The sequence below is a fragment of the Heterodontus francisci genome, chromosome 7 (assembly GCF_036365525.1).
Source record: "Heterodontus francisci isolate sHetFra1 chromosome 7, sHetFra1.hap1, whole genome shotgun sequence".
Classification (NCBI taxonomy): domain Eukaryota; kingdom Metazoa; phylum Chordata; class Chondrichthyes; order Heterodontiformes; family Heterodontidae; genus Heterodontus; species Heterodontus francisci.
This window is the reverse complement of record NC_090377.1, coordinates 84516251-84542966: the sequence shown is the minus strand read 5'-3', so window position 1 is coordinate 84542966 and position 26716 is coordinate 84516251. Positions and strand designations below refer to the sequence as shown.

The following is a 26716-nucleotide window of genomic DNA, read 5'->3' as shown; positions in this document are numbered from 1 at the left end:
ACAGGCTAGTGTGAAGTGTAAATAATTATAAGGAAATACAGAGTACTGTTTAACTACTGCAGACTGAAAATCTCTCTGGCTAGACTAAGTAAGGTGGCAGCTTACAGAACCAACATGTAACTGGGTGATTAGCAGTGGAATTGAGAACAGAGGTTCTTAACATCCTCACCGGAAGAAAAATTTCAAGCAACTAGCTGAAAAGGCCTGAGCTGGAAAGAAGTGCCAAAAAAACTGCAGATCTCGAGAAAAGCTCCACAGCTATGGTGAAAGGCAGGCTGCTGCACAATACAGAAGCGTGGTTGCCTGCCAATCAGTTCCATCAATTGCATTAGTTACAGTGCTGACCGTCGAGGAATCGTGTTATAAGCCTTTGAAGAGCTTAAAGTAATTTGCTGAAGGCATCGTGCTAGAGAAAAAAAGGTGAAAAACCCAGTCCTTCACTTGGTCTGAACTTGATTAAGAATGGGAAACACCTGAATGCAGCAGGGACACTCCATTGAGGCAACCAAATCTGAAGAAAACCAAATAAACTTAAGTTCTCAAAGAAAACAAGTGGGTGCTGGAAGGTGGGATTAGAATGGGCAGCTAGTTTTTTCAGCCGGTGCAGACACAATGGGCTGAATGGCCTCTTTTTGTGCCGAACCTTTGCTATGGTTCTGAAGGGGAAAACCCTGGAACAGTCTATGAAAAGAACAGGGAACTCTCAAACAGCTGTGCCAACTCCAATAAGGCAAGCTGCATAAACAAACAAACTGAAGTTCTCAAGTAAAGGGGAAAACTCCAAAACAGCCTATTTAAAAGCAGCAGGGAACACTTAAGAGCACATGCGACTTTCTATTAAAGCAAGTTTCTTAAAGGGGAACACTCTTTAAAAAGAAAAGGTCTATAAAGTAAAGCAACATGGATCAAAATTGGGAATGCCGGAGAGTTTCCAAAGTCAAGAAGGACCCAATCAGTTTCAAAACTGAATATTATGGAGAAAAAGGTTTTTCAGATACACAATTGCATCTCAGTTTGACAGCCAGTCTGAAGCTGAGCAAGTGAATGCACTGTTGTATTCCACTGGGGCTATAGCAGATGCTGTGATTGCCTGACAAGGTCTTAATGAGGCATCCATCACATTCAACAAAGTTTGAAAAGCTTTTGATTCGTAATTCATCTTGCGGAGTAATAAGATTTTCGAGCAAGATTCAACCAAAGGGTGCAGAAACCAGGCGAAACAGTTGCTGCTTTTATCAATTACCTTTACAGGCTTGCAGTGGGTTGTGAGTATGGACACCTTAAAGCAGAATTGCTAAGGGATCGTATTGTTGTGGGTATTGCTGGTGAATCCCTATCGGATTTACAGCAGTCTAAAGAAGATCCTGGATAAAGCTATTCAGCTGGTGAAGCAAGCTGAGTTCCGAAAGAACAGACCAATCCTGTGAGGTGAAGGAAGACCTTGGTTCAGGAAACCTCCTGCAGTTGTTCAGTTCCTTCACTAGAGGATTGAAAAGCGGCAGCAGGAAAATGGTACACGGGTGGCTGGGTGGGGGTGGTCATTAAACCCTACCTGTAATGTGTAAAAAGAACCCACAGGCATGAACAATGTCCTGCCAAGAGAGCAGAATGCTTTTATTGTAGAAAATAGGGCATTTCAAAAAAAAAGTGCCAAAATGAAATCTCAAATACATCAAATTCTAAAGGAAAAGTGTTTAAGAAGAGTGTGGTTAACGAAGTTAAACAACCTCCTGCAGCAGAGCAGTTGAAATATTTTCTTGGCGAGATCAATGATCCGAATCAGGCATTCTGATTTGCAGACATATATGTCAACGGACCTGTCAATAATTTCAAGCTTGATACCTTAGTAAGTGTAACAGTCTTATCTGACAAAGAGCCGTGGCTATCCACACACTTTCTGCAACCAATGGAAACACTGTTACATGGCCCAGGAGGGGTTGAATTTCGAGTAAAGGGGAAGTTACAGACAACACTTTATTATAAGGGAAAGCAGATATCCTGAGAAATCAGGTGTTCTCACTCTAGTAGAAGAGCTTGTTCGTAGAGTCATAGAGAGATACAGCACTGAAACAGGCCCTTCGGCCCACCGAGTCCGTGACGACCATCAGCCACCCATTTATACTAATCCTACATTAATCCCATGTCCCCTACCACATCCCCACCTTCCCTCAATTCTCCTACTACCTACTTACACTAGGGGCAATTTACAACGGCCAATTTACCTATCAACCTGCAAGTCCTTGGCTGTGGGAGGAAACCGGAGCTCCCGGCGGAAACCCACGGGGTCACAGGGAGAACTTGCAAACTCCGCACTGCCTGATTTGTTCACCTAACAAATTTTTCTAGGTATCCACACTCGAATGGAGAAGCTGAGCAAGCAGTCAGAACTAGTAAAGCTATGTAGAAGAAAAATCAAAATTTCCAATTACAGCAGTTCCAGTACAGCTACAACACTGGCAACTACCCGGCAATGTGGAAAATTGCCCAGGTATGTCCTGTGCACAAAAGGGACAAATCCAACCCGGCCAATTACCGCCCTGTCAGTCTATTCCCGGTCAGCCAAGTGATGGAAGGGATCGTCGACAGTGCTATCAAGCGGCACTTGCTCAGCAATAACCTGCTCACTGAAGATCAGGTCCGCTAGGACCACTTAGCTCCTGACCTCATTACAGCCTTGGTTCAAACATGGACAAAAGAGCTGAACTCCAGAGGTGAGAGTGACTGCCCTTGATGTCAAGGCAGCATTTGACCAAGTATGGCATCAAAGAGCCCTAGAAAACTGGAGTCAATGGGAATCAGATGGAAAACTTTGATGGTTGGAGTCATACCTAGCACAAAAATAGATGGTTGTAGTTGTTGGAGGTCAGTCATTCAGTTCCAAGACATTACTGCATGAGTTCCTCAGGATAGTGTCCTAGGCCCAACTGTCTTCAGCTGCTTCATCAATGACCTTCCCTCCATCATAAGGTCAGAAGTAGAAATGTTCACTGATGATTGCACATGTTCACCATTCGCAACTTCTCAGATACTGAAGCGGCCCATGTCCATATGCAGCAAGACCTGGACAACATCCAGGCTTGGGCTGATGAGTGGCAAGTAACATGCGTGCCACACAAATAGTAGGCAATGACAGTCTTCAACAAGAGAGAATTTAGCCAGCTCCCTTTGACGTTCAGTGGGATAACCATTGCTGAATCCCCCACAATCAGCATCCTGGGGGTCACCATTGACCAGAAACTGATTTGGACCCAGCCACATAAATCCTGTGGTTACAAGAGCAGCTCAGAGGCTGGGAATTCTGTGGCGATTAACTCGCCTCCTGACTCCCTAATGCCTGTCCACCATCTACAAGGCACAAGTCAGGAGTGTGATGGAATACTCTCCACTTGCCTGGATGGATGCAGCTCCAACAACACAAGAAGCTTGACATCATCTAGGACAAAGCAGCCCGCTTGATTGGCACCCCATCCACCACCTTCAGCATTCACTCCTTTCACGACTGGCGCACAGTGGCAGCAGTGTGTACCATCTACGAGATGCACTGCACCAACTCACTTCAATAGCACCTTCTAAACCTGTAACCTCGACCACCTTGAAGGACAGGGGCAGCAGATGCATGGAAACACTACCACCTGCAAGTTCTCTTCCAAGCCACACATCATCCTGACAAGGAACTATATCACCGCTCCTGCACTGTCGCTGGATCAGAATCCTGGAACTCCCTTTCTAACAGCACAGTTAGTGTACCTACATCCCAAGGACTGTAGTGGTTCAAGAAGGATTCATTCTGCCACCTTCCCAAAGGCAATTAGGGATGGGCAATAGCCAGCGACATGCATCCCTCGAGCAAATAAAAAAAACAACTTCTGACCCACAGAACTACTTCATTATTATGCAAATGAGCACCATCCGAACTCTTAATGGGAAGAAAATGTCGACCACAACTTTCAATTCTACCCAAGGAATTACTTCCAGGGATACAAAGCCAGGATTATCAGCGAGTATAAAACAAAGAAAAGTCTAATCAAATACCGTACCAGAAACCTACCAAAGTTGTCTGAAGAGCCAAAGGTTTGGATACGAGACGAAAGCATAGGAGTTAATCTCCAGAGAGAGAAGAATCAACAGCGATCTTATTTACTAAGAATTCCAGAAGGTACTGTAAGAAGAAATGGAAGGAATCTTATTCCTTTACAGCAAAGACACCTCCCACAGTCATCGGTTTAGACAAATCAGATGTTGAACTGGAAATTCAGAAAGCACCGAATACTACAAACCTTAATGCAGGCAGTCCAAGTCAAGACACACGAGATCAGAGAAAGACTGCCAATCTTCCACATGTGACAACAAGATCAGGGAGAGTGGTATAGCCTCCTGACAGATTGAATCGATAAAGTCAGAGATTTGGGGGGAGATGGAGTAATAAGTAAATAAAATGTAATGTATATAGATATATAAGATGTGAAAGGGTTAATTTTGAGTGTGTGTAAAGAATACCTCCTCCCATGATGTAAGAGATCATGTGAGACTTAAGAATAGATGCAGTGTGGCTTTTGGAGGAGTCACGCAGGCTAGTGTGGAGTATAAATAGTTAGAAGGAAATAAAGATTAATGTTTAACTACTAGAAGCTAAGAATCTCTCTGGCTAGACTAAAGGTGGAAGCATACAGAACCAACATAAAATAGGAAGACAGACTATGGGAGGGAGGGAGAGATGCGGAGAGAGAGAGACTGTAGGAGGGAGAGATGCGGAGAGAGAGAGACTGTGGGAGGGAGAGATGCGGAGAGAGACTGTGGGAGGGAGACTGGGAGGGAGAGAGGCGGAGGGAGGGAGAGAGGGGGACTGGGGGAGGCAGCGAGGGAGAGACAGACAGACGGAGGGAGGGAGGGACGGAGGGAGAGAGACTGGGGGCTAGATCGAGATCACTCCTGACAGATGGGCATCGATCTGGAATACTCTGCATTGCTACATCAAGTGTGCAGGCAGACCTTGACTACTAGTGCCAGCAAAAATAATGCCAGGTATCTCACCCTAAATCAGTGTTCAACATAGTGACGGAAAAGTAAGTTAATTTGTCTTCTCGTTTAAAGCTTGTTCACAAATATGCACAGTTTTTGTTTTGATAGTAAAATAAGTTGATGCCTTTATCTTTCTGAAATTTGTTCACTGGCCCCCTATGTATGACAAAAATTGTAATGTAGCCTTTCATGCGAAAAGGTTGGACTCCCCTGCAGTTTCTGACTTTCAGACCCAAAGAACAAAAACGGAACTGTCTGTTCGTTTCTGCGAGTGGGAACTGCTGCTTCCAACCCTGGACCCGACTTAGTGGATTTCTGGCGGACTTTTGTTTTTGATAAAAAGGAACTGACAGTTCTGGTGTTCAAATTTTCTTAATTTTTCATAATTATATGTTGTACTAACAGTATTAAGAACTGAAATGTTAGAATGCTGAGGTCACTTTGGTGAATTTATACAAATGTATTGGTCCACCATCTTGACGGTAATTCAAGGTAAACAAAGGGAAAATTAATGTGTCAATACATTTCCTTGTCAAAAAATTTTTTCAGATTTTTGTCTTCAGCCACTAAATTTCAGACCTTTGGATCTTTGGCCACTCTCCCCCCTGCAATTTTTAACAGGAAGGGTGGATTAATGAACTGCATTGCAAGAAGCAGCAATAGGGGCATTTTCATTAGCTGTTCAGGGGGAATTCGAAGAGACAATGGAAAGAGAGAGATGAAAAGAACATGAGAACCAGAGAGAGGGATGCAGTAATCAGCTGTTCAAGGGAGTAGTCAGGTTTTTCTGCATAGATCCCCTCATATTCAGTTCCTGTTTATTCTTTAGCTGTCAAATGATTTAATAACTCAAAAAATTTGAGAAGAAAGAGAATGTAAGTCGATCCATATATAGGCACTCCTCCAGTCCCTGTGAGCAACTGGTCACTCACTGCATATTCCATTGATATCTCAGATATTTATCAATTTCCACTGCCTGCTTGGGAAGGAGGATCCTTTCCATTTGGGTGAATGATTGGTGTCCTATGTCAATAATTTAAAAAAAAATGTATTTCACTAGTGATTTATATCGTACTGCAAAATATTTCTCATACTGCAGTTATTCCAGTGCACTCCTGGCTGACCACCTTCTGTCCTAAGCTTGAGATCATCCAAAATGCTGCTGCTTGTGTCCTTATTCGCACCAAGTCCTGTTCACCCATCACCCCTGTGCTCGCTAACCTCCACTGGCTCCTGGTTGAAACATCCTTGTTTTCAAATCCCTTCATGGTCTCGCCCCTCCCTTTCTCTGTAATCTCCTCCAGCCCCACAACCCTCAGATACTTGTGCTCATTTAATTCTAGCCTCTTGAGCATCCCTGCTTTTAATTGCTCTGCCACGCTGGCCATGCCTTCACCTGCCTAGGCCCTAAACTCTTGGATTCACTCCCTAAAAGTCTCTCTCCTCCTTTAGTACACTCATTGAATCCTACCACTTTGACCAAGCTTTTGGCCATCTGCCCTAATATTGCCTTATGTGGCTCAGTGTCAAAGTTTGCTTTGTTTAACGCTCCTGAGAAACGCCTTGGGATGTTTTATTACATTATCGGCACTATATAAGTACAAGTTGTTTTAGTATGAAACATTTTGATATCAAGTTGATGCAAATGTGATATAAAAGCATATTTACCTTTCTTATTAGTTGGTTTTATCCTGTGCCATGGAAACCTGAACTCAGATGCAGCAGCTCTGAACCTGTGGAAGATTGCCCTGCAGAGCAGCTCCTGTCTTGCCCTCTTCAGAGACGAAGTGTTCCATGTTCACAAAATTGCAGAAGACTTGTTCATGAACATAAAAGGGTACTTTTGTCTTTGAATTTGGTAACTGTACAAAAATGTGTACCAAAGAGCATTAATCTGAAATTCGTGACAGGTATTAAAGTAAATGTTACCAAACTCATCCAACAGTATTATATTGGAATATTGGGTTTATAAACAACATTTTGTTGCAAATACAGTATTAATAATTATGAAAACAGAGATCCTTAGATTGTTGTGTTACTGGACACCAGTAAATGGTGTTTCCCTGTATATTTTGTGATGTGTACTGTTTAAAAGTTGTTTGTGCAATGAAAGCAGAATATTTCGAAGAGGAGCCTGGATTGTTTAATTATCCTTGATCACATGTTTCACAGTGGTGAGAACAATTGTAAGTGTAGTTATAAAGCTGCTTTCCCCGTAAATCTTAGGGTGAGAAAGTGTTGAGGAATATTTATAGATGATCAGAATCCTGGTCAATCTGTTTGATTCTTGGATATTTATTTAAAAGGATAATTATTGGTGATATGTATTTTTTTTATATAGATAAACATTAACCTGTGTGTAGTTATGTTTGCGTCAAAATTGTTACAGTGGGCTCTGGAAATCAAATTTGTTGCATTTGTACTGCTGAGTTTGTTAAATTGCTTACAAGTTTTGCTACTTTAGACATTACAGTATTCATGTCTGCTCCAAAGATTTTCTTCTAATTCTTGGAGTTACTTCAATAATTTTTTTGGTAAATCCAGTGAAACTTCACATTATATCTCCCAAATTGTCTAGGAGATGAATACATTTGCAATCATTTTGTAGACATAATTGTAAATGGCCATAGCTAATTGGATTTGACGACTACCCAAGAAAATAAGCTAAACTTACATAAGATATTTTAACCCATAGTGTTTTCTTATGGTTCACATTTCCAAAATAAACACATGATGAAATTATAAATTATGAAGTCAGAAGACATATATGAATGGTTTTAAAATTACCTTCAGTTACCAAAGAAATATCATCCTATTCTCTTCCTAATACCACATAGAATACTGATTTTGTAACTTAGTTTGATTAAATGTTGTAAAAATGCACTTTTCTTCCCTAAGCAAATGAATCTTTAAATTTTTCAGTACTTCTGTGCTTTCACAAGTGTAAATTTCATTGTGTGCTTATTTTAGTTTTACAAGTACTTGAAATTTCAATCAAAATCAACAATGGTGATCTTAACGTGAGCTTGTACTTCATTTTCACAGCTACAACAAACGTATAGCTGATATACGTGAATGCCGAGAGACGGCATTATCACACGCGTAAGTGCATCTAAAGTTTGCAGTTGATTTTGAAGGTGTTTTAAAACTTTTCAACACCAAAAAAAGGCCCAAGTATTTAGAACCATAGAAAAAGTACCGCACAGAAGGAGGTCATTCAGCCCATTGTGTCCGCGCCGGCCGAAAGAACTAGCCGCCCAAACTAATCCCATCTTCCAGCACCTGGTCCATAGCCCTGCAGGTTACAGCACTTCGGGTACATGTCCAGGCACCTCTTAAAAGAATTGAGGGTCTCTGCCTCCACCACCATTCCTGGCAGCGAATTCCAGACATCCACCACCCTCTGGGTGAAGAAGTTTCTCCTCATGTCCCCTCTAATCCTTCTACCAATCACCTTAAATCTGTGTCCCCTGGTAACTGACCTCCCAGGGGAACAGGTCCTTCCTGTCCACTCTCTCTAGGCCCCTCATAAGTTTGTGCATCTCAATCAAGTCACCCTTCAGCCTCCTCAATTCCAGGGAAAACAACCCTAGCCTATCCAATCTTTCTTCATAGCTGCAACCTTCAAGCCCTGGCAACGTTCTTGTACATCTTCTCTGTACTCCCTCCAGAGCAATTATGTCCTTTCTGTAATGTGGTCACCAGAACTGTACGCAAAGCTCCAGCTGTGGCCAAACCAGCGTTTTATACAGTTCCAGCATCACATCCCTGCTTTTGTACTCTATACCTCGGCCAATAAAGGAAAGCAATCCATATGCCTTCTTCACCACTCTATCCACTTCTCCTGCCACCTTCAGGGACCTGTGGACATGCATTCCAAGGTCTCTCACTTCTTCTATCCCTCTCAATATCCTCCCGTTTATTGTGTATTCATTTGGCCAAAGTAATCAAACAGAGAAATTAAAATGCCATTCATTAATGTTTATCATGGTATTGGACATAAATCTTTCAGTTTAATGTGGATGTTTGTAAACCCATCATGTGTACTTAACATGACCCCCTCCTGCCATTTTAGGAAGTGAGACTAGCAATTGGCCAAGGGCGCGCATGTGAGTTGTGTAACACCTAGAATTATAGAATGCTATAGCACAGAAACAAGCCATTCAGCCCATCAAATATGTGATCATCTTTTTCCACGAGAGCCACCTTGTAATGTCAATATTTGTTTTGCCCCCAGTAAATTTTCATAATCTTTTCAGGCAGCTGCTGAATTCCCTTTTTAAGTACTTGGGGACTGTGCTTCAGCAACAGTTTATGATAGAAAATTCCAACCAACCTCTGCTTCAAAAAACCTTGCCTTTAATTTTCTTTTGTTATTACCTTGAATTGATATTGTTTCGTTATCATGTGGCCAGAGGAAATAATTTATCACTATTTATTCTCTAACCCTTCACAATTCGGAATACCTCTACCATATCAAAGAAATAAAGGAATTTTCTCTAAGCCCCTCTGTTAGGATTTGATTCAACTAGCTCATTGATGCTTAGATTGCAATGTAGTTCTTTCTGCTCAAGACTAAATCGGGTAGACACCATAGCTGCAAGTGTGTTGCACAATTCATTCGAAAGAGTAGGGAGGATCCAGAAGTGATGCATTAAATTTTCAGAGTTTGAGTTATCATGAAATAAACCTGTCCATGTCTGTGGATAACCATATTCTATTGTTGATGTCCAAGGATAAAAGTTATTCCGATAACTCCTGGAGGATATTAAAATTAATTCTAGAATTATTGGTTTAGGACTTTATATTTGGGCATAATAATTGCTTTTTAATCTATTTGGAGGTAACCACGACTTAGTTTGATGACAATTACTGACTTAGTTAACAGAACCGAAGTTATTTGAGTATTTTTTTTTTGACCAGCAGTACTAAAGAAAAATCAGAATTTTGGTTTTCTTGAGCAAGATTGATTTTACTAATCAGCTAGGGGGTAGAAATTGAATTAAATGTGCAATATGATTTTCTGTTTAGCCCAGCATAGGTTTTATGAGTGAAGGAGGCCATTGATGACGTGCAAAAAGTATGCAAAATTTGTAAAGGACACAATGCCTTGGACTGATGTCCAAACAGCCAAGCATCTTTTTTTCGCAAAGATAGTACGGCTACCCAAAGTGGAATTGAAGTGTTATCATTGCAGAAAAGGATTTTATGTATGAATGTCAACCGAAATATTGTGCTAGTAAGTTAACTAGTAAATAAAAACATGTTTGTTTGCCTTGTAGAATCCCTGGGATGCAACTAATTTAATATTCATGAAAGGAGTATAGAAAAATAGACTTCCATATAAACTCCACAGTTTCAGATTGTGACTGAAAGAAATCCTGAGGCTTGAAATGAGTGTGTTGATCCCTTCCATCCTTGTTATTTTTCTTGTCTTCCTGTGGGGAATTCTCTTCTCATTTATTCTGACAGGCTGTCCATATAGAAATATGTAAGAAAATTTCATGTAGTTCCTTTAGGAACTAGCATCGACTTGGAATATATAAGGTATATTTTGATCATGGGTCAACTTCTCTACCTGTTGCATTTCTCCTAACCTGTAAATATTAACAATATTTATTTTCATTAATTATAACTTTCACCCCTTAGTGGTCCACTACACAGAGAACGGCGCAAGTTTTTGCGGTCTGCCTTAAAGGAGCTTGCCACTGTTCTTGCTGACCAACCAGGATTGCTAGGTCCAAAGGTACTGAATTTCTATTTCCAATAAATTATTTTCTTCCAATAGAGGTTAAGCCAAACATGTATTCCTATGATGTTCATGATGATGGTACCTGCTCTACCTGTTGAAACCAGGAATACTGCCCCTTTGCCTTGTGATAGTGAAGCCGAAACTGCAATTGTTTCTTTCTCTGATTTGAGCAAAGGTGCAATTTATCCTTAGTTTCTAAAACTTACACCTGCTATTTGTTATTACAACAGAACATTGGCTCCCCCAGTCCTTCCTCTAAACGCATGTTTGAAGTTGCTTTAGAGAAATATAATACCCAAATATAATGTTAGTATTCCTGAAATAAGCTGAAGAAAATAGCCATTTTTGATTTTCCCAATCCTGGGAGTTGGGACAGGAACTGCTTGTAGGTACTTATCAAGGCTAGTACTTTATAACTCTAGGAGGAGGAGGCTCCACAAATATTTATATCCTCAGTGATGGGGAAGCCCATCATATCAGTACAAAAGACAAGGCTGAAGCATTTACAACCATCTTCAGCCAGAGGTGCCGAGTGGATGATCCATTTCCGCCGCCTTCTGAGGTCTACAGCATCACAGATGCCAGTCTTCACCTGTGCTCCAGAATTGGCCAAGCTGTTCCAGTACAGCTACAACACTGGCATCTACCTAACAATGTGGAAGATTGCCCAGGTATGTCCTGTGCACAAAAAGCAGGACAAATCCAACTCGGCAAATACTGGCCCATCAGTCTACTCTTGATCGTCAGCAAAGTGATGGAAGGGGTCATCAACAGTGCTATCAAGCGGCACTTACTCAGCAATGACCTGCTTACTGATGCTCACTTTGAGTTCCACCAGGGCCACTCAGCCCCTGATCGCATTACAGCTTCGGTTCAAATATGGACAGAAGAGGTGAGGTGAGAGTGACTGCCCTCGACATCGAGGCATCATTTGACTGAGTGTAGAATCAAAGAGCTCTAGCAAAACTGAAGTCAGTGGGGATCGGGGGGAAAACTCAGAAAACTGGTTGGAGTCATATCCAGCACAAAGCAAGATAATTGTGATTGTTGGAGGTCAATCATCTCAGTCCCAGGAATCACTGCAGGCGTTCCTCAGGGTAGTGTCCTAGGCCCAACCATCTTCAGCTGCTTCGTCAATGACCTTCCCTCCATCATAAGGTCAGAAGTGGAAATGTTCGCTGATGATTGCACAATGTTCAGCACCATTCCTGACTCCTCAAATACTGAAGCAGTCCGTGTCCATGTGCAGCAAGACCTGGACAACACTCAAGCTTGAGCTGATAACTAGCACACTACAGATGGTCATTACAATGGTCATTACAATGACCATCTCCAACAAAAGATAATCCAACCGTCTCCCATTGACATTCAATCGCATTACAATCGCTGAATCCCCCACTATCAACATCCTGGGGGTTGCCATTGACTAGAAACTGAACTGGACCAGTCACACAAATCCTGTGGCTACAAGAGCAGGTCAGAGTCTGGGAATTCTGCAGCCTGTCCACCATCTACAAGGCACAAGTCAGGTGTGATGTAATACTCTCCACTTGCTTGAATGGGTGAAGCTCCAACAACACTTGGGAAACTTGACGCCATCCAGGACAAAACAATGCGCCTGATTGACACCCCATTCACCGCCTTCAACATTTATTCCCTCCACCAGCGATGCACATTGGTAGCAGTGTGTACCATCTACAAGATGCACTGCAGCACCTCTCCAAGGCTTCTTCAACAGCCTTCCAACCCTGCGACCTCTACCACCATGGACAAGGGCAGTAGATTCATGGGAACACCACCACCTGCAAGATCCCCTCCAAGCCACCCACCATCCTTACTTCAATGTCGCTGGATCAAAATCCTGGAACTCTCTTCCTAACAGCACTGTTAGTGTACCTACACCACATGGACTGCAGCATTTCAAGAAGGTGGCTCACTGCCACCTTCTCATGGGCAATTTAGGGAAGGGCAATAAATGCTGGCCAAGCCAGCAATGGCCACATCCCATCAAAGAATAATAAAAAAAAAAAAGGACGGGTAATCTCGTACAATTTAAGGCTCAAACTGTAGTTTGAGTATATGGCCTAGCAAGCCACTTGAGGTCAGTAAATACTGACCTTGCCAGCGATGTCCACATCCCATGAATGAAGGAAAAAAGCCACTAAGATTTTGAGCGAAAAACAGATTGTAAATGTTTCTATAGGTGTGTTAAATAGGAAGAGATTAGTGAAAGTAAACCTGGGCCCATTAGAGACAGAAATGGGTGACCTTATAATGGAATAAGGAAATGGCAGAAACATTAAGCAAATGCTTTGTATTTGTCTTGTTGAGAGACGACACAAAAAATATTCTGGAAGTAGTGGGGAACCTAGTGTCAAGCGAGAATGAAGAACTTAAAGGAATGAGTAGGAAAAGAAATAGTACTGGAGAAATTAATGGAACTGAGAAGTAACTAATCCCCTGGACCTGATGAGGTGTATCCTAGGGTTTTAAAGGAGGTATCTGCAGAGAGGTGGATGCATTGGTTTTGATCTTCTGGAATTCCTTACATTCTAGAACAGCTCCCAAGGATTGAAAGGTAGCAAGCACAACTTAGCTATTTTAAAAAAGGAAGAAGAGAGAAAATGGGAAACTAGGCCAGTGAACCTAACATCGGCAGTAGGCAAAATGATAGAATCTTTTATTAGGGATGTCGTGACAAGACACGTAGAAAATCATCATCAATGACAACAACGCCATATTTATATTGTGCCTTTAACTTAATAAAACGACCCACAGGGTTTGACACCGAGCCACATAAGGCAATATTAGGGCAGGTGGCTGAAAGCTTGCTCGAAGAGGTAAGTTTTAAGGAAGAAAGAGAGTGGGAGAGGTTTCGGGAGGGAATTGCAGAGCTTGGGGCTTAGGCAGCTGAAGGCATGGCTATCAGTGGTGGAGCAGTTAAAATCGATGATACTCGAGGCTAGAATTAGATGAACGTAGATATCTCTGAGGGTTGTGGGGATAAAGCTGGTTACAGAGATAAGGAAAGGTGAGGCCATGAAAATAAGGATGAGAATTTTAAAATCGAGGCTTTGCTTGACCAGGAGCCAGTGTGGGTCAGTGAACACGGGTGATAAGTGAACTGGAATTGATGCCACTCAGGACACGGGCAGCAGTGTTTTGGATGACCTTGTTTACGGAGAGTAAAATGTGGGAGACCAGCCAGTGCATAATGGAATAGTCAAGTCTAGAGGTAACAAAGGCATGAATGAGGGTTTCAGAAACATATGAGCTGAGGCAGGGGTGAAATCAAGTGCTCTTAGAGGTGGAAATTGATGGCGTGAATATATGGTCAGAAACTCATCATGGGTTCAGATATGACACCAAGGTTGTGAATGGTCTGGTTTCGTCTGTCGCCAGGGAGAGGGAAGGAATTGATGGCTAGGGAACAGAGTTTGGCACTGGGACCAAAGACAGTGGCTTCAATCTTCCCATATTTAATTGAAGGAAATTTTTGCTCATCCAGTATTGGATGCTGGATAAGCTGTCTGATAACTTAGTAACAGTGGAGGAGTCAAGAGGTGGTGGTATTCATAATTTGAATAAGTAAAGTCAACATGGAATTTTGAAAGTTTGACAAATCCGTTGAGTTCTTTGAGGTAATTGTTAAGATGGATAAGGGGGAGCAGTGTACATCGATTTTCAAAAAACATTCGATAAGGTGCCACACAAGAGGTTATTACAATTAGGATTCATGGGATTGGGGGTAATATATTTAGCATGGATTGGGAATTAGTTAATGGATAGAAAACAATAGTAATTAATGGGACATCTTCGGGTTGGCAGGCTGTAATTAGCGGGGGGTATTGCAAGGATCTGTACTTGAGCCTTCGCTATTTACAATCTACATTACTGAGTTAGATGAGGGGACTTAGGGCAATGTTTCTAAGTTTGCTGATACAAAGTTAAGTGGGAAAGTAAGCGGTGAGGAGCATGCAAAGAGGCTGAAGAGGGTTATAGGCAGGTTGGGGGTGAGTGGTCAAGAACATGGCAGATGGAATGTAATGTAGCAAAGTCAGATTATACACTTCGGTAGGGGAAAAAAAGGATTTTTTTGAATGGTGAGCGATTGGAAAATGTTTACATTCAGAAGCACCTGGATGTCCTTGTACATTAATCACGGAGAGTTAAAATGAAGGTACAGCAAGCAACTAGGAAGGCAAATAATATGTTAGCTTTTGTTACAAAGGGATTGGGATTTGAGAGTAAAGAAGTCTTACTACAATTATGCAGGGCATTGGTAGGCCACACCTGGAGTACTGTGTACTGTTCTGGTCTCCTTATCTAGGAGGACCGACTTGCTCTAGAGAGAGTGCAACAAAGGGTCACTAGACTGCTTCTTAGGATGAGGGGATTGTCCAAGGAGGAGAGACTCAGTAGACTAGGCCTATATTCCCTGGAGTTCAACCGAATGAGAGGTGATCTAATTGAAACATGTGTAAATTGTAAAGCGGTTTAGTCATAGTTATACAGCACAGAAACGGGTCCATCGTGTCTGCTGGCCATCAAGCATTCTATCCCATTTTCCAGCACTTGGCCCATGGCCTTGTATGCTATGGCATTTCAAGTGCTCATCTAAATATTTCTTAAATGTTGTTCCTGCCTCTACCACCCCTTCAGGCAGTGTGTTCCAGATTCCAACCACCCTCAAATCCCCTCTAAACCTCCTACCTTAAATCTATGCCCCCTGGTTATTGACACCTCTGCTAAGGGAAAAAGTTTCTTCTTCTTTACCCTATTTGTACCCCATATAATTTAGTATACCTCCAACCGGCCTCACCTCAGCCTTCTCTGCTCTAAGAAAAACAACCCTAACCTATCCAGTCTCTCTGCATAGCTGAAATGCTCCAGCCCAGGCAAAATCCAGGTGACTCTGCTCTGCACCCTCTCCAGTGTAATCACATCCTTCCTATAGTGTGGCGACCAGAACTGTACACAGTACTCCAGCTGTAGCCTAACTAGCGTTTTATATAGCTCCATCATAACCTCCCTGCTCTTATATTCTATGCCTTGGCTGATAAAGGAAAGTATCCCATATGCCTTCCTAACCACCTTATCTACCTGTGCTGCTGCCTTCAGTGATCTATGGACAAGTGCACCGAGGTCCCTGTAACTTTCTGTACTTCCTAGGGTCCTACCATCCATTGTATATTCCCTTGCCTTGTTAGTCCTCCCAAAATGCATCACCTCACACTTCTCAGGATTAAATTCCATTTGCCACTGCTCTGCACATCTTACCAGCCCATCTATATCGCCATGTAATCTAAGGCTTTCATCCTCATTATTTACGACACCACCAATTTTCGTGTCATCTGCGGAATTACTGATCTTACCTCCTATATTCACGTCAAAATCATTAATGTACACTACAAACAGCAAGGGTCCCAGCACCAATCCCTGCGGTACACCACCGGTCACAGGCTTCCAATTGCAAAAACAACCCTCGACCATCATCCTCTGCCTCTCGCCACTAAGCCAATATTGGATCCAGTTTGCAAAGTTGCCCTGGATCCCATGGGCTCTTACCTTCTTAACCATTCTCCCATGCAGGACTTCATCAAAAGCCTTACTGAAGTCCATGTAGACTACATCAACTGCTTTACCTTCATCTACACATCGAGTCACCTCCTCGAAAAATTCAATAAAGTTTGTTAGACGTGCCATGGGCTTGATTGGGTAGATGCTGAGAAAATGTTTCCCTGGCTGGGGAATCTGGAACTTGGGGGTCATAGTCTCAGCATAAGGGTAAACCATGCAGGACTGAGATGAGAAATAAGGTTTGCCTATCTTTGTAATTCTGTACTCCAGATTACTGTGGATGTTCAGTCTTTGAGTATATTCAAGACAGAGGTCAATAAGGTTTTTTGGTATTCTGGGAATTTAGGGGATATGGGGATAGTATGGGAAGGTGGAGTTGAGGTAGAAGATTGGCCATAATCTTGTTGAATGACGGAGCAGCCTCGAGCTCTCATCAGCAGGAATCTGCAGACTGATTAAGATATTTAGGCTACCAGCCCAAGTCTGTCTTGCTAAATAAACAGATTTGATTGTTAAGCATTATTGCTGGTGATTCAGAAATATTTTTTACATTTTGCCACATAACAAATGGTTGAAACTGTTCTATCCAGAAGTGAACAGCCTGCGTGTTCTGGAAGTTAATGTTATAATGTTTCTAGCACTAGTTTCTTTCTTACACCTCTCTTGTCAGCTGACTATTTTTGTGTAGGCCCAGTGTTCAGACTTTAGAATTTGAAACAATTTCTCTGGAGAAGTTGAGGACTGCACCACCCCCTCCTTCCTCAACCAACTAGAGACAACCACAAGTCACTTTTAGTAAGGACAGTGAAGTCTGCTTCTCATAGCCTTTTGACTTCTCTGTTTCCTTTTTTTATATGGAAGAATGCTGCTCGGGGAAGCACTGTTTGATCTTTGTAGTTTCATGGTAAGGTAAAGCCCAAAAGCCATTGGAACCTCTGTATCTAGGTTAGGATTTTAATTTACTGCTCAACAAGCTCTGCACCCTCCATTTTAAGCTATAGCTTGTATTGGCCTGACATTTCTGGTTTAAAAAAGATGTCTGAATCTCATCTGGCACATAAGATAGTCCCATTTTTTCTTCTGTGTTCAGGTTAGAGATTTATAACCTGGACTAGTTCATGCCATTTGAAAACTTGACAAAGGATAAAAGTTATACGATCCCTAAATGTATGTAATAATTGGTTTTGCAACAATTTTAGTCTGCCCTGAAATGCTTCTAAATTGGATAATTTCTACAATCTAGCTAACATTGCATACACCGATTACTCACCTCACACCAAACAAAGTTGTTGACTCAACTTTATACCACATATGAGGCAAATTAAAGCTAATAAAATACCAAACTAGCAGCATGTAATCCTGTTATTTCTTGTGATTTGTAATTCAGCCTGTCTGCTTTTTAGGCACTCTTTGTCTTCATGGCTCTGTCTTTTGCACGTGATGAAATTATCTGGCTGCTTCGTCATGCAGATAACATTCCAAGAACAAGAAACAGTGATGACTTTATAGACAAGTAAGCAATTTTGTGCTAATTTTATATAATTTTTACGGCAGTATTATGATTCTTTTGTTGAGGTAAGGGTGAGGGCATCAGTTTTGAAATGGAGACAACTGAGGTTGTTCGGTACAATGTCTGATGGAAGAAAGAAGACAGGATATCATTCATTGTGCATTCAAAATCTGGTTTAAAAATAATGTGATGAGTCAGAGTTGGTGCAATACACCAGACTGATCTTTTGCCTCAAGTACTTGGTTTAAGTCTAACTCAGGCTGTCTCATCTCTGTTGGGTGTAAGGATTCTATAAGAAATAAATAGGCACACTCTCAAAGCAATTCCTACTGGGTGTGAGTCCATATAACAATACTGACCCTAATCTAGTAGTAAATTGACAGTCTTGCTTAAAGGGCATAAAAATTAACGGTGTGAAAAGTGGAAAAAAATTCATGTTGATGCACTAGATTTATTCTTAGGTTAGCACATGGTAAAGGGAGCTTTATTCTGTAGCTGTCCTGTGCTATATCTAACCTGAGTGAGCTTGATGTGAGCTTTGGGTGACGAAATGCAAGGAGAAAAAATATTTTTGGTAGGTGAGACACGATTAAATGTTGGGATTTAGAGGGGTTTGGGTATTCTTATATACAAATCACAAAGTTAACTTGCAGGTAACTCCAAACAATTAGGAAGTCAAATGGCAAGTTTGCATTTATTGCAAGAGTGTTGCAATAGAAGAATAAGGAAGTCATGCTGCAATTAATATAGGGCTTTGGTGCGACCACACCTGGAGTACAGTGTACATTTTTTGTCATGCAGATAACATTCCGTTGTCTTAGAGGGCATGCAACGGAAGTTCACTAGATTGATTCCTGGGATGAGAGAGCTGCTCTATGAAGGGAAATAGAGTAGAATGGGCCGATACTGTTTAATGAGATCACCTCTCAGAGTATAACATTTTTGTGGCATTGACAGGGTAGATGCTGAGAGGCTGATTCCTCTGGCTAGAGAGTTTAGAACTCGGTAATAGTCTCAGGATAAGGTGTCGACCATTTAGGACTGAGATGAGAAATTTTCTTCACTCAGGATTGTGATTTTTTGGGATTCTCTGCCCATATATTCAAGACTGAAATTAATAACGTTTTGAGAATCAAAGGATTTGGGAATAGGGCAGGAAAGTGGAATTGATGTAAAAGTTCAGCCATGGCCTTACTGAAAGGCAGCACATGCTCATATGGCCTATTCCTCTTGTTTGTTAATTTCTTAAAGTACTCCTTACCCAGTGCCAGCATTCTTCACTTCTAAAAGGACAAAATTCATCCCTATTCTATAGTGATGATTGGAAACTATAAGTCAAAAACATTTTTAATAGCTATAATATGCTTGTCAAATTGCTAAACTGTTGACGGTGGAGACGTCAGTCATTTAAAACTGCAAATGTCCAGAGGTAGTGTACGTTTGTTTAACATTCTACATTTTTTGTGTTATGCTATACTTAATCAGTTTTATAATGTTTTTGAACATAAACAAGATAAACTAAACATTGTGGTTAGTTTGATTTGTTCATAAATTTACTAGCTGTCGTACTAAAGTAGCAAGGTTAGTTGAAATTATTTTAAAAGTATTATTTATCTGCTGCATCTATTTCTACTTAAACATATAAGACAATTAGACAAGTGTCATTTGCAATTTGTTGAAAGTTAATATCTTTTTTTAAACCCTTTAGACACATTGCTGAACTGATCTATTACATGGAAGAGCTCAGAGCACATGTGCGCAAATACGGACCAGTGATGCAGCGATATTATGTGCAATATCTGTCTGGTTTTGATGCAGTAGTACTGAATGAACTTGTGCAGGTAAGATTATTGCCAAGTATTATTGAAACCCAGGCAGTATTAAAATAGTGACAAAGGACAGTGACTAAGGCTGTGTGTCAGTTCATTGTTGTAAATCTTTGCATTCTAGCTGGCACGGACACAATGGGCCGAAGGGCCTGTTTCTGTGCTGTATAACTCTATTTCTCTATGATTATTCCCTCTTTTAGAATCCAATTAGTACCTTGTTTAAACTATTAATTTTAATTAATGCCATTCGACCTGCTCTGTGCTAATATTGCTAATTCACTTATTGTTAGACATACTCTGCTTGTAGTGATACTTTTAGTTTTTTTAACCTTACAGCCTGACACTTGGAATCACTCTACTTTGCTGCTCTGTCGAGGAGGAGTGTGAAATATTGGCTGGGATAAACGCAGTGAGAGAGGAAATATTAAGGGATTCAGCATCTTTGAAAGTGGATAAATCGTCAGGCCTAGATTAAATGTATCCCAGACTGCTAAGAAAAGTAAGGGAGGAAATAGCAGAGGCTGTGACCATCATTTTCCAATCTCATCTAGCTACAGGTTGATTGGAAGACCACTAACGTTGTACCGTTGTTTAAAAAGGGAGAAGGGGATAGACCGAGTAATTACAGGCCTGTCAGCCTACCCTTGGTGTTAAGCAAATTATTTGGAATAAATTCTGAGGGAGGTTTAAATATTCATTTAGAAAGGTATGGCTTAATCAAGGGCAGTCAGTATGGATTTGTTAAGGGATGATCCTGTGTGACTAACTTGATTTGTTTTTTTTGAGGAGGTAACAAGGAGGGTCGATGAGGGTTGTGCTTTTGATGTAGTTGACATGGATTTTATCAAGGCTTTTGACAAATTTCCACGTGGTAGACTGGTCACGAAAGTAAAAGCCCATGGGATCCAAGGAAAAGTGGCAAATTGGATCCAAAATTGGCTCAGAGGCAGGAGCAAAGGAGGTAATGGTTGATTGTTTTTGCAACTCGAAGGCTGTTCCAGTGGGGTTCTGCAGGGCTAAGTAATGCATCCCTTGCTTTTCATGCTTTATATATTAATGATTTAGACTTAAATGCAGTGGGCTTGATTAAGAAGTTTGCAGATGATACAAAAATTGGTAGTCATGTTGATAGTGAGGAAGAAGGTTGTAGACTGCAGGAAGATTTCAACAGGCTGGTCAGTTGAAAAGTGGCAAGTGAATTTCAGTTTGGAGATAATGCATTTGGGAGGACAAATAAGGCAACGGAGTACATAGTAAATGCTAGGATACTGAGTAGTCCTTGTATGCATGTCCACAGATCCCTGAAGGTGGCAGGACAGGTAGATAAGATAATTAAGAAGCCATAAGGGATGCTTTCCTTTATTAGCTGAGGCATAGACTATAAGAGCAGATGTAATTCTAGAACTGTACAAGACATTAATTAGGCCCCAGCTAGAGTACTGTGTACAGTTCTGGTCACCACATTACCAGAAGGATGTGATTGCAGTAGACAGGGTACAGCGATGACTTACGCAGATGTTGCCAGTCTCAAAGCACCTAAAAGCCAATTAAATACTTTTGAAGTTGTAATGCAGGAAATGTGGCAGCCAATTTGTGCACTGAAAACTCCCAAAACAGCATGTAAGAATGACCAGAGAATCTGCTTTTTGTTGTTGATTGAAGGATAAATTTTGGGTAGGACACTGGGGATAACTGGCCTGTGCCTCTTCAAAACTGTACCATGGAATATTTTGCATCCAGGCAGATGAGGCTTCTTCCAAAACACGTCTCATCTGAAAGACGGCACCTCCAAGGTACAACACTCCCTCAGTTCTGCACTGGAGTGTCAGCCTTGATATATGTGCTCAAGCCCTGGAGTGGGACTCGGACCTGAACCTTGTGGTTCAAAGGAGAGAGTGTGACCAATTGAGCTACAGCTGACGCTACGTGGCGCATTTTAGCTATGAGGAAGGATTGGATAGGCTGTGGCTGTTTTCTTTGGAACAGAAGACGCTGAGCGCAGAATCAGTTCAGATGTATACGTTCAGGGGCCCAGATAAGTGGATAGGGAGAACCTATTTCCTTTTGCAGAGCTGCCAATAACCAGGGGGCATAGATTTAAAGTAATTGACAGAAGGATTGTTGAGAATATTTTTCACCCAGAGAGTGGTGGGTGGGGCTCTGGAACTCACTGCCTGAAAGACTGGTAGAGGCAGAAACCCTCATCACGTTTTAAAATACTTGGTCATACACTTGAAATGCATAACCTACAGGGCTACGGGCTTAGGGCTAGAAAGTGAGATTAGGCTGGCTAGCTGTTTCTTGGCCAATGCAGGCATGATGGGCCAAATGGACTCCTCCTGTGCTGTAAATTTTCTGTTTCTATGCTCCTTTACACCCTTGTGCATGCTGTCCACTCAAACTTGTGCTTGCGTGCATTCTCCATCATTCTGTCCACATATAGTCATTGTGTAGCATGCTGTTCTGAATTGCTCATTAAGCTCTCCACTCGCTTGATCTGTGTTGAGCTCTTGCTATGCTATGCTTTCTCTACTTGCCCACTTCCCTGCACAATGCCCTTTATGCCTCCGTGTGTGCCGTCTTCTCACAACAGCTGTGCTTCCCCTCCTCCCACACTTCATTGCATCTGCTTTTCTCCCCTCCCCGTGCTCATGTGCACCTCACTCATATACTCAACAACTCTCTGAGGGTAAGGAGAGAGGGGCAGGGCTGAGGTGTAAGAGCATTAGTTATCTTCCCTGTGCATACATTTTCAACACATCTGTAGTACAGAGATCAAAAAGGCAACAACCAAATGGGCAAAGAGACAGAATATCACCTATTGGTGGCTTTATAATGCAGAACTATAATAAATATTTGTTAAAACTTTACAGGACCATTGAGCAATTATTTTCTGAATAAAGCTGTGTTTCTGGAAGCATTACATGCAATGTAATTGCATCGCCAGTAGATGGAGTATGAATCTTGTTGATTGTACATTGTGCAGCAAAAGGCACTAGAAAAGGAAATTTCAAAAACTCAGTATTTCAGTCATTAAAATATCTTAATTTGGCATTTGGAAGTTGAACAGGTTCCAGATTACTTTTTAGAAACATTGTGAATGGAGTACCTCCATTCAGTGGGCTGAATGGCCTACTCCTGCTCCCATGTTCCTATGTGGCATTGCACCCTGTGGTGTCCCACTCCTGCAAGGTATGCAAGTTCTGCACGTGCATCAGCGCTTCAGTTCATTTTTACAAACCTGGAAACATTCACTTACTCTCACATGTAGCATAGTTATTTAAGTTTGTATGCTTGGAATAGTGACTGAAAATCTATCTCACTTGTACCCATGTTTTGTTCAGTTTTGTCTTGGATCTTTTAGTTTTAAACTGCATAGATTTATTTTAAATTAAGCCTTGGTTTATTGCTCGATATGTTGCATCCTGCAATATAACGGAACAGCAGCCTAGTGGTAATGTTACTGGACTAGTAATCCAGAAGCCTGGACTAAAGATCCAGAGATATGAGTTCAAACCCCACATGGAAGCTGAGGGGATTTGAATTCAATTAATGAAATAAATCAAGAATAAAAAGCTAGTCTTAGTAATTTCATGGTCACCCTTACTGAATTGTTGGAAAAACCCATCTGATTCGCTGATGGGAATGAAATCTCCTGCCCTCACCTGGTTTGGCTTATATGCGACTCCAGCAGTTGACTATTAATTGCCCTCTGAAATGGTCTAGCAAGCCACTCAGTAGTATCAGACCGCTACGGAAAAGTCAAATCAAAATAAGACATGGTGGGCCACCCAGCATTGTCTCGGGCATCAGATACAACAGAGGTACTCCCAGCCTAGTCGACTCTGCAAAGTTCTCCTCAGTAATGTATCTCTAATCTAATCTAATCTAATATCTGGGGACTTGTGCCAAAATTGGGGAGCTATACCACAGACTAGTCAAGCAACAGCCTGACATAGTCATACTCATGGAAAGATACCTTTCAGACAACATCTCAGACTCTTTCACCACCACCAGAAGTGGCGGCGCAATGATATATACAGCTTAGAAAATATACCCAGTTAAATCTGCACTGGTTTCCAATTAAAATCTTAGTTAGTTCTTCACAACCGAATATCTGCACCATTCAAAGTTCTTCGATATTGAAATAGAAAATCTTGGAATACTGGAGGTCAGGCAGCATCTGTGGAGGGAGGAAGGTAAGCTTTGGGTCTTGTGACCCTTCGTCAAACCATGAGGAAAAGAGCCAATGAAAAGTGGGTGTGGAGAAAAACAATGGTCTGAGACAGGACCGGAGATAATTAATGGTTTAGAGATTAGAGAGATAGAGCACTGAAACGGGCCCTTCAGCCCAACGAGTCTGTGCTGATCAACAACCACCCATTTATACTAATCCTACATAAATCCCATATTCCCTACCACATCTCCACCATTCTCCTACCACCTACCTACACTAGGGGCAATTTATAATAGCCAATTTACCTAGCAACCTGCAAGTCTTTGGCTGTGGGAGGAAACGGGAGGAAACCGGAGCACCCGGCGGAAATCCACGTGGTCACAGGGAGAACTTGCAAACTCCGCGCAGACAGTACCCAGAACCGAACCTGGGTCGCTGGAGCTGTGAGGCTGCGGTGCTAACCACTGCGCCACTGTGCCGGTTGTAATGGTGTAAGACAAAAAGAGGTGGTAATAAGAGAAATTAGAGAAATAAAAGTTGTATCCAAGACTTAGAATGTGTGCAAAAGCAAAATATTGCGGATACTGGAAATCTGAAATAAAAACAAACACTGGAAATACTCAGCAGGTCAGGCAGCATCTATGGTGAGAAAAACAGAGTTAATGTTTCAAGACTGATCTTTCAGAGGATGTGCGAATGGTTACTGCACAAAAGGGCCAAGGTGGTGTGGTCAAAAAAGTGCCAAACTGCTTTCGAGAAGGTAATGGTCGTATTGACGAACGAACTAGTCCTGGCAGCTCCCAACTTTAATAAACCCTTTAAAGTGGCAGTTGATGCCAGTGATCTAGGGGCAGGTGCTGTCCTGCTCCGAGATGATGACTGATTACTTCTCCAAAAAGTTAAACCGGCACCAAAAAAGATACTCTACCGTGGAAAAGGAGATGCTAGGGATGGTGCTAGCTCTCCAGCGCTTCAACATCCATGTACGAAATGGATATAGGGAGACGGTGGTTTCTATTGCCCATAACCCCCAAACTTTTATGCAGAAATTCAAGACTCAAAATGCCACGCTGTTTCAATGGAGCCTGCTCGTACAACCCTACCATTTAGAAATTGCCCACATTGCAGGGAAAAGCAATACAAGGGCGGCGCAGTGGCTAGCACCGAGCCTCACAGCTCCAGCGACCCGGGTTCAGTTCTGGGTACTGCCTGTGTGGAGTTTGCAAATTCTCCCTGTGACCGCGTGGGTTTCCTCCGGATGCTTTGGTTTCCTCCCACATGCCAAGGACTTGCGGGTCGATAGGTAAATTGGCCATTCTAAACATTGCCCCTAGTGTAGGTAGGTGGTAGGAGAATTGAGGGAAGGTGGGGATGTGAGAGGGAAAAAATGGGATTAATGTTGTATTAGTATAAATGGGTGGTTGATGGTTGGCGCGGAGTCATTGGGCCGAAGGGCTTGTTACGGTGCTGTATCTCTCTATGACTCTATAAGGAAGGGCTGTCGATGTCATATACATGGACTTCAGTAAGGCGTTTGATAAGGTTCCCCATGGCAGGCTGATGGAGAAAGTGAAGGCGCTTGGGGTCCAAGGTGTACCAGCTAGATGGATAAAGAACTGGCTGGGCAACAGGAGACAGAGAGTAGCAGTAGAAGGGAGTTTCTCAAAATGGAGGCGTGTGACCAGTGGTGTTCCACAGGGATCCGTGCTGGGACCACTGTTGTTTGTGATATACATTAATGATTTGGAGGAAAGTATAGGTGGACTGATTAGCAAGTTTGCAGACGACACTAAGATTGGTGGAGTAGCAGATAGTGAAGGGGACTGCCAGAGAATACAGCAGAATATAGATAGATTGGAGAGTTGGGCAGAGAAATGGCAGATGGAGTTCAATCAGGGCAAATGCGAGGTGATGCATTTTGGAAGATCCAATTCAAGAGTGAACTATACAATAAATGGAAAAGTCCTGGGGAAAATTGATGTCCAGAGAGATTTGGGTGTTCAGGTCCACTGTTCCCTGAAGGTGGCAACGCAGGTAAATAGAGTGGTCAAGAAGGCATACGGCATGCTTTCCTTCATCGGACGGGGTATTGAGTACAAGAGTTGGCAGGTCATGTTACAGTTGTATAGGACTTTGGTTCGGCCACATTTGGAATACTGCGTACAGTTCTGGTTGCCACATTATCAAAAGGATGTGGATGCTTTGGAGAGGGTGCAGAGGAGGTTCACCAGGATGTTGCCTGGTATGGAGGGCGCTAGCTATGAAGAGAGGTTGAGTAGATTAGGATTATTTTCATTAGAAAGACGGAGGTTGAGGGGGGACCTGATTGAGGTGTACAAAATCATGAGAGGTATAGACAGGGTGGATAGCAAGAGGCTTTTTCCCAGAGTGGGGGATTCAATTACTAGAGGACACGAGTTCAAAGTGAAAGGGGAAACGTTTAGGGGGGATATGCGTGGAAAGTTCTTTACGCAGAGGGTGGTGGGTGCCTGGAACGCGTTGCCAGCGGAGGTGGTAGATGCGGGCACGATGGAGTCTTTTAAGATGTATCTAGACAGATACATGAATGGGCAGGAAGAAAAGAGATACAGAACCTTAGAAAATAGGCGACATGTTTAGAGAGAGGATCTGGATCGGCGCAGGCTTGGAGGGCCGAAGGGCCTGTTCCTGTGCTGTAATTATCTTTGTTCTCTTTGTTCTTTGTTCTATAATCGCTGATGCATTGTCCAGGGTCTAACCCAACACATAACCCTCTCAGACAAACTTTAAGGGAGAAGGGCAGTTTAAATCAGCACTGCTGCTGCAGAGAAAAATACAAGCTGCAACAATTTTAAGATTTCTGAGTGGAT

At 42.1% G+C, this 26716-nt stretch overlaps 1 protein-coding gene across 2 annotated transcripts in view; it reads left to right on the top strand.

The window, feature by feature from the left end:
- Nucleotides 1-26716, top strand: part of nckap1 (NCK-associated protein 1) — a 272818-nt gene that overhangs the window by 118852 nt on the left and 127250 nt on the right. For both annotated transcript variants that reach the window (XM_068035570.1, XM_068035569.1), the window contains exons 9-13: nucleotides 6700-6856; nucleotides 8065-8121; nucleotides 10669-10765; nucleotides 17755-17864; nucleotides 19570-19702. In XM_068035570.1, the coding sequence (XP_067891671.1) occupies nucleotides 6700-6856; nucleotides 8065-8121; nucleotides 10669-10765; nucleotides 17755-17864; nucleotides 19570-19702 (554 nt within the window). The remainder of the gene's footprint in view (nucleotides 1-6699; nucleotides 6857-8064; nucleotides 8122-10668; nucleotides 10766-17754; nucleotides 17865-19569; nucleotides 19703-26716) is intronic.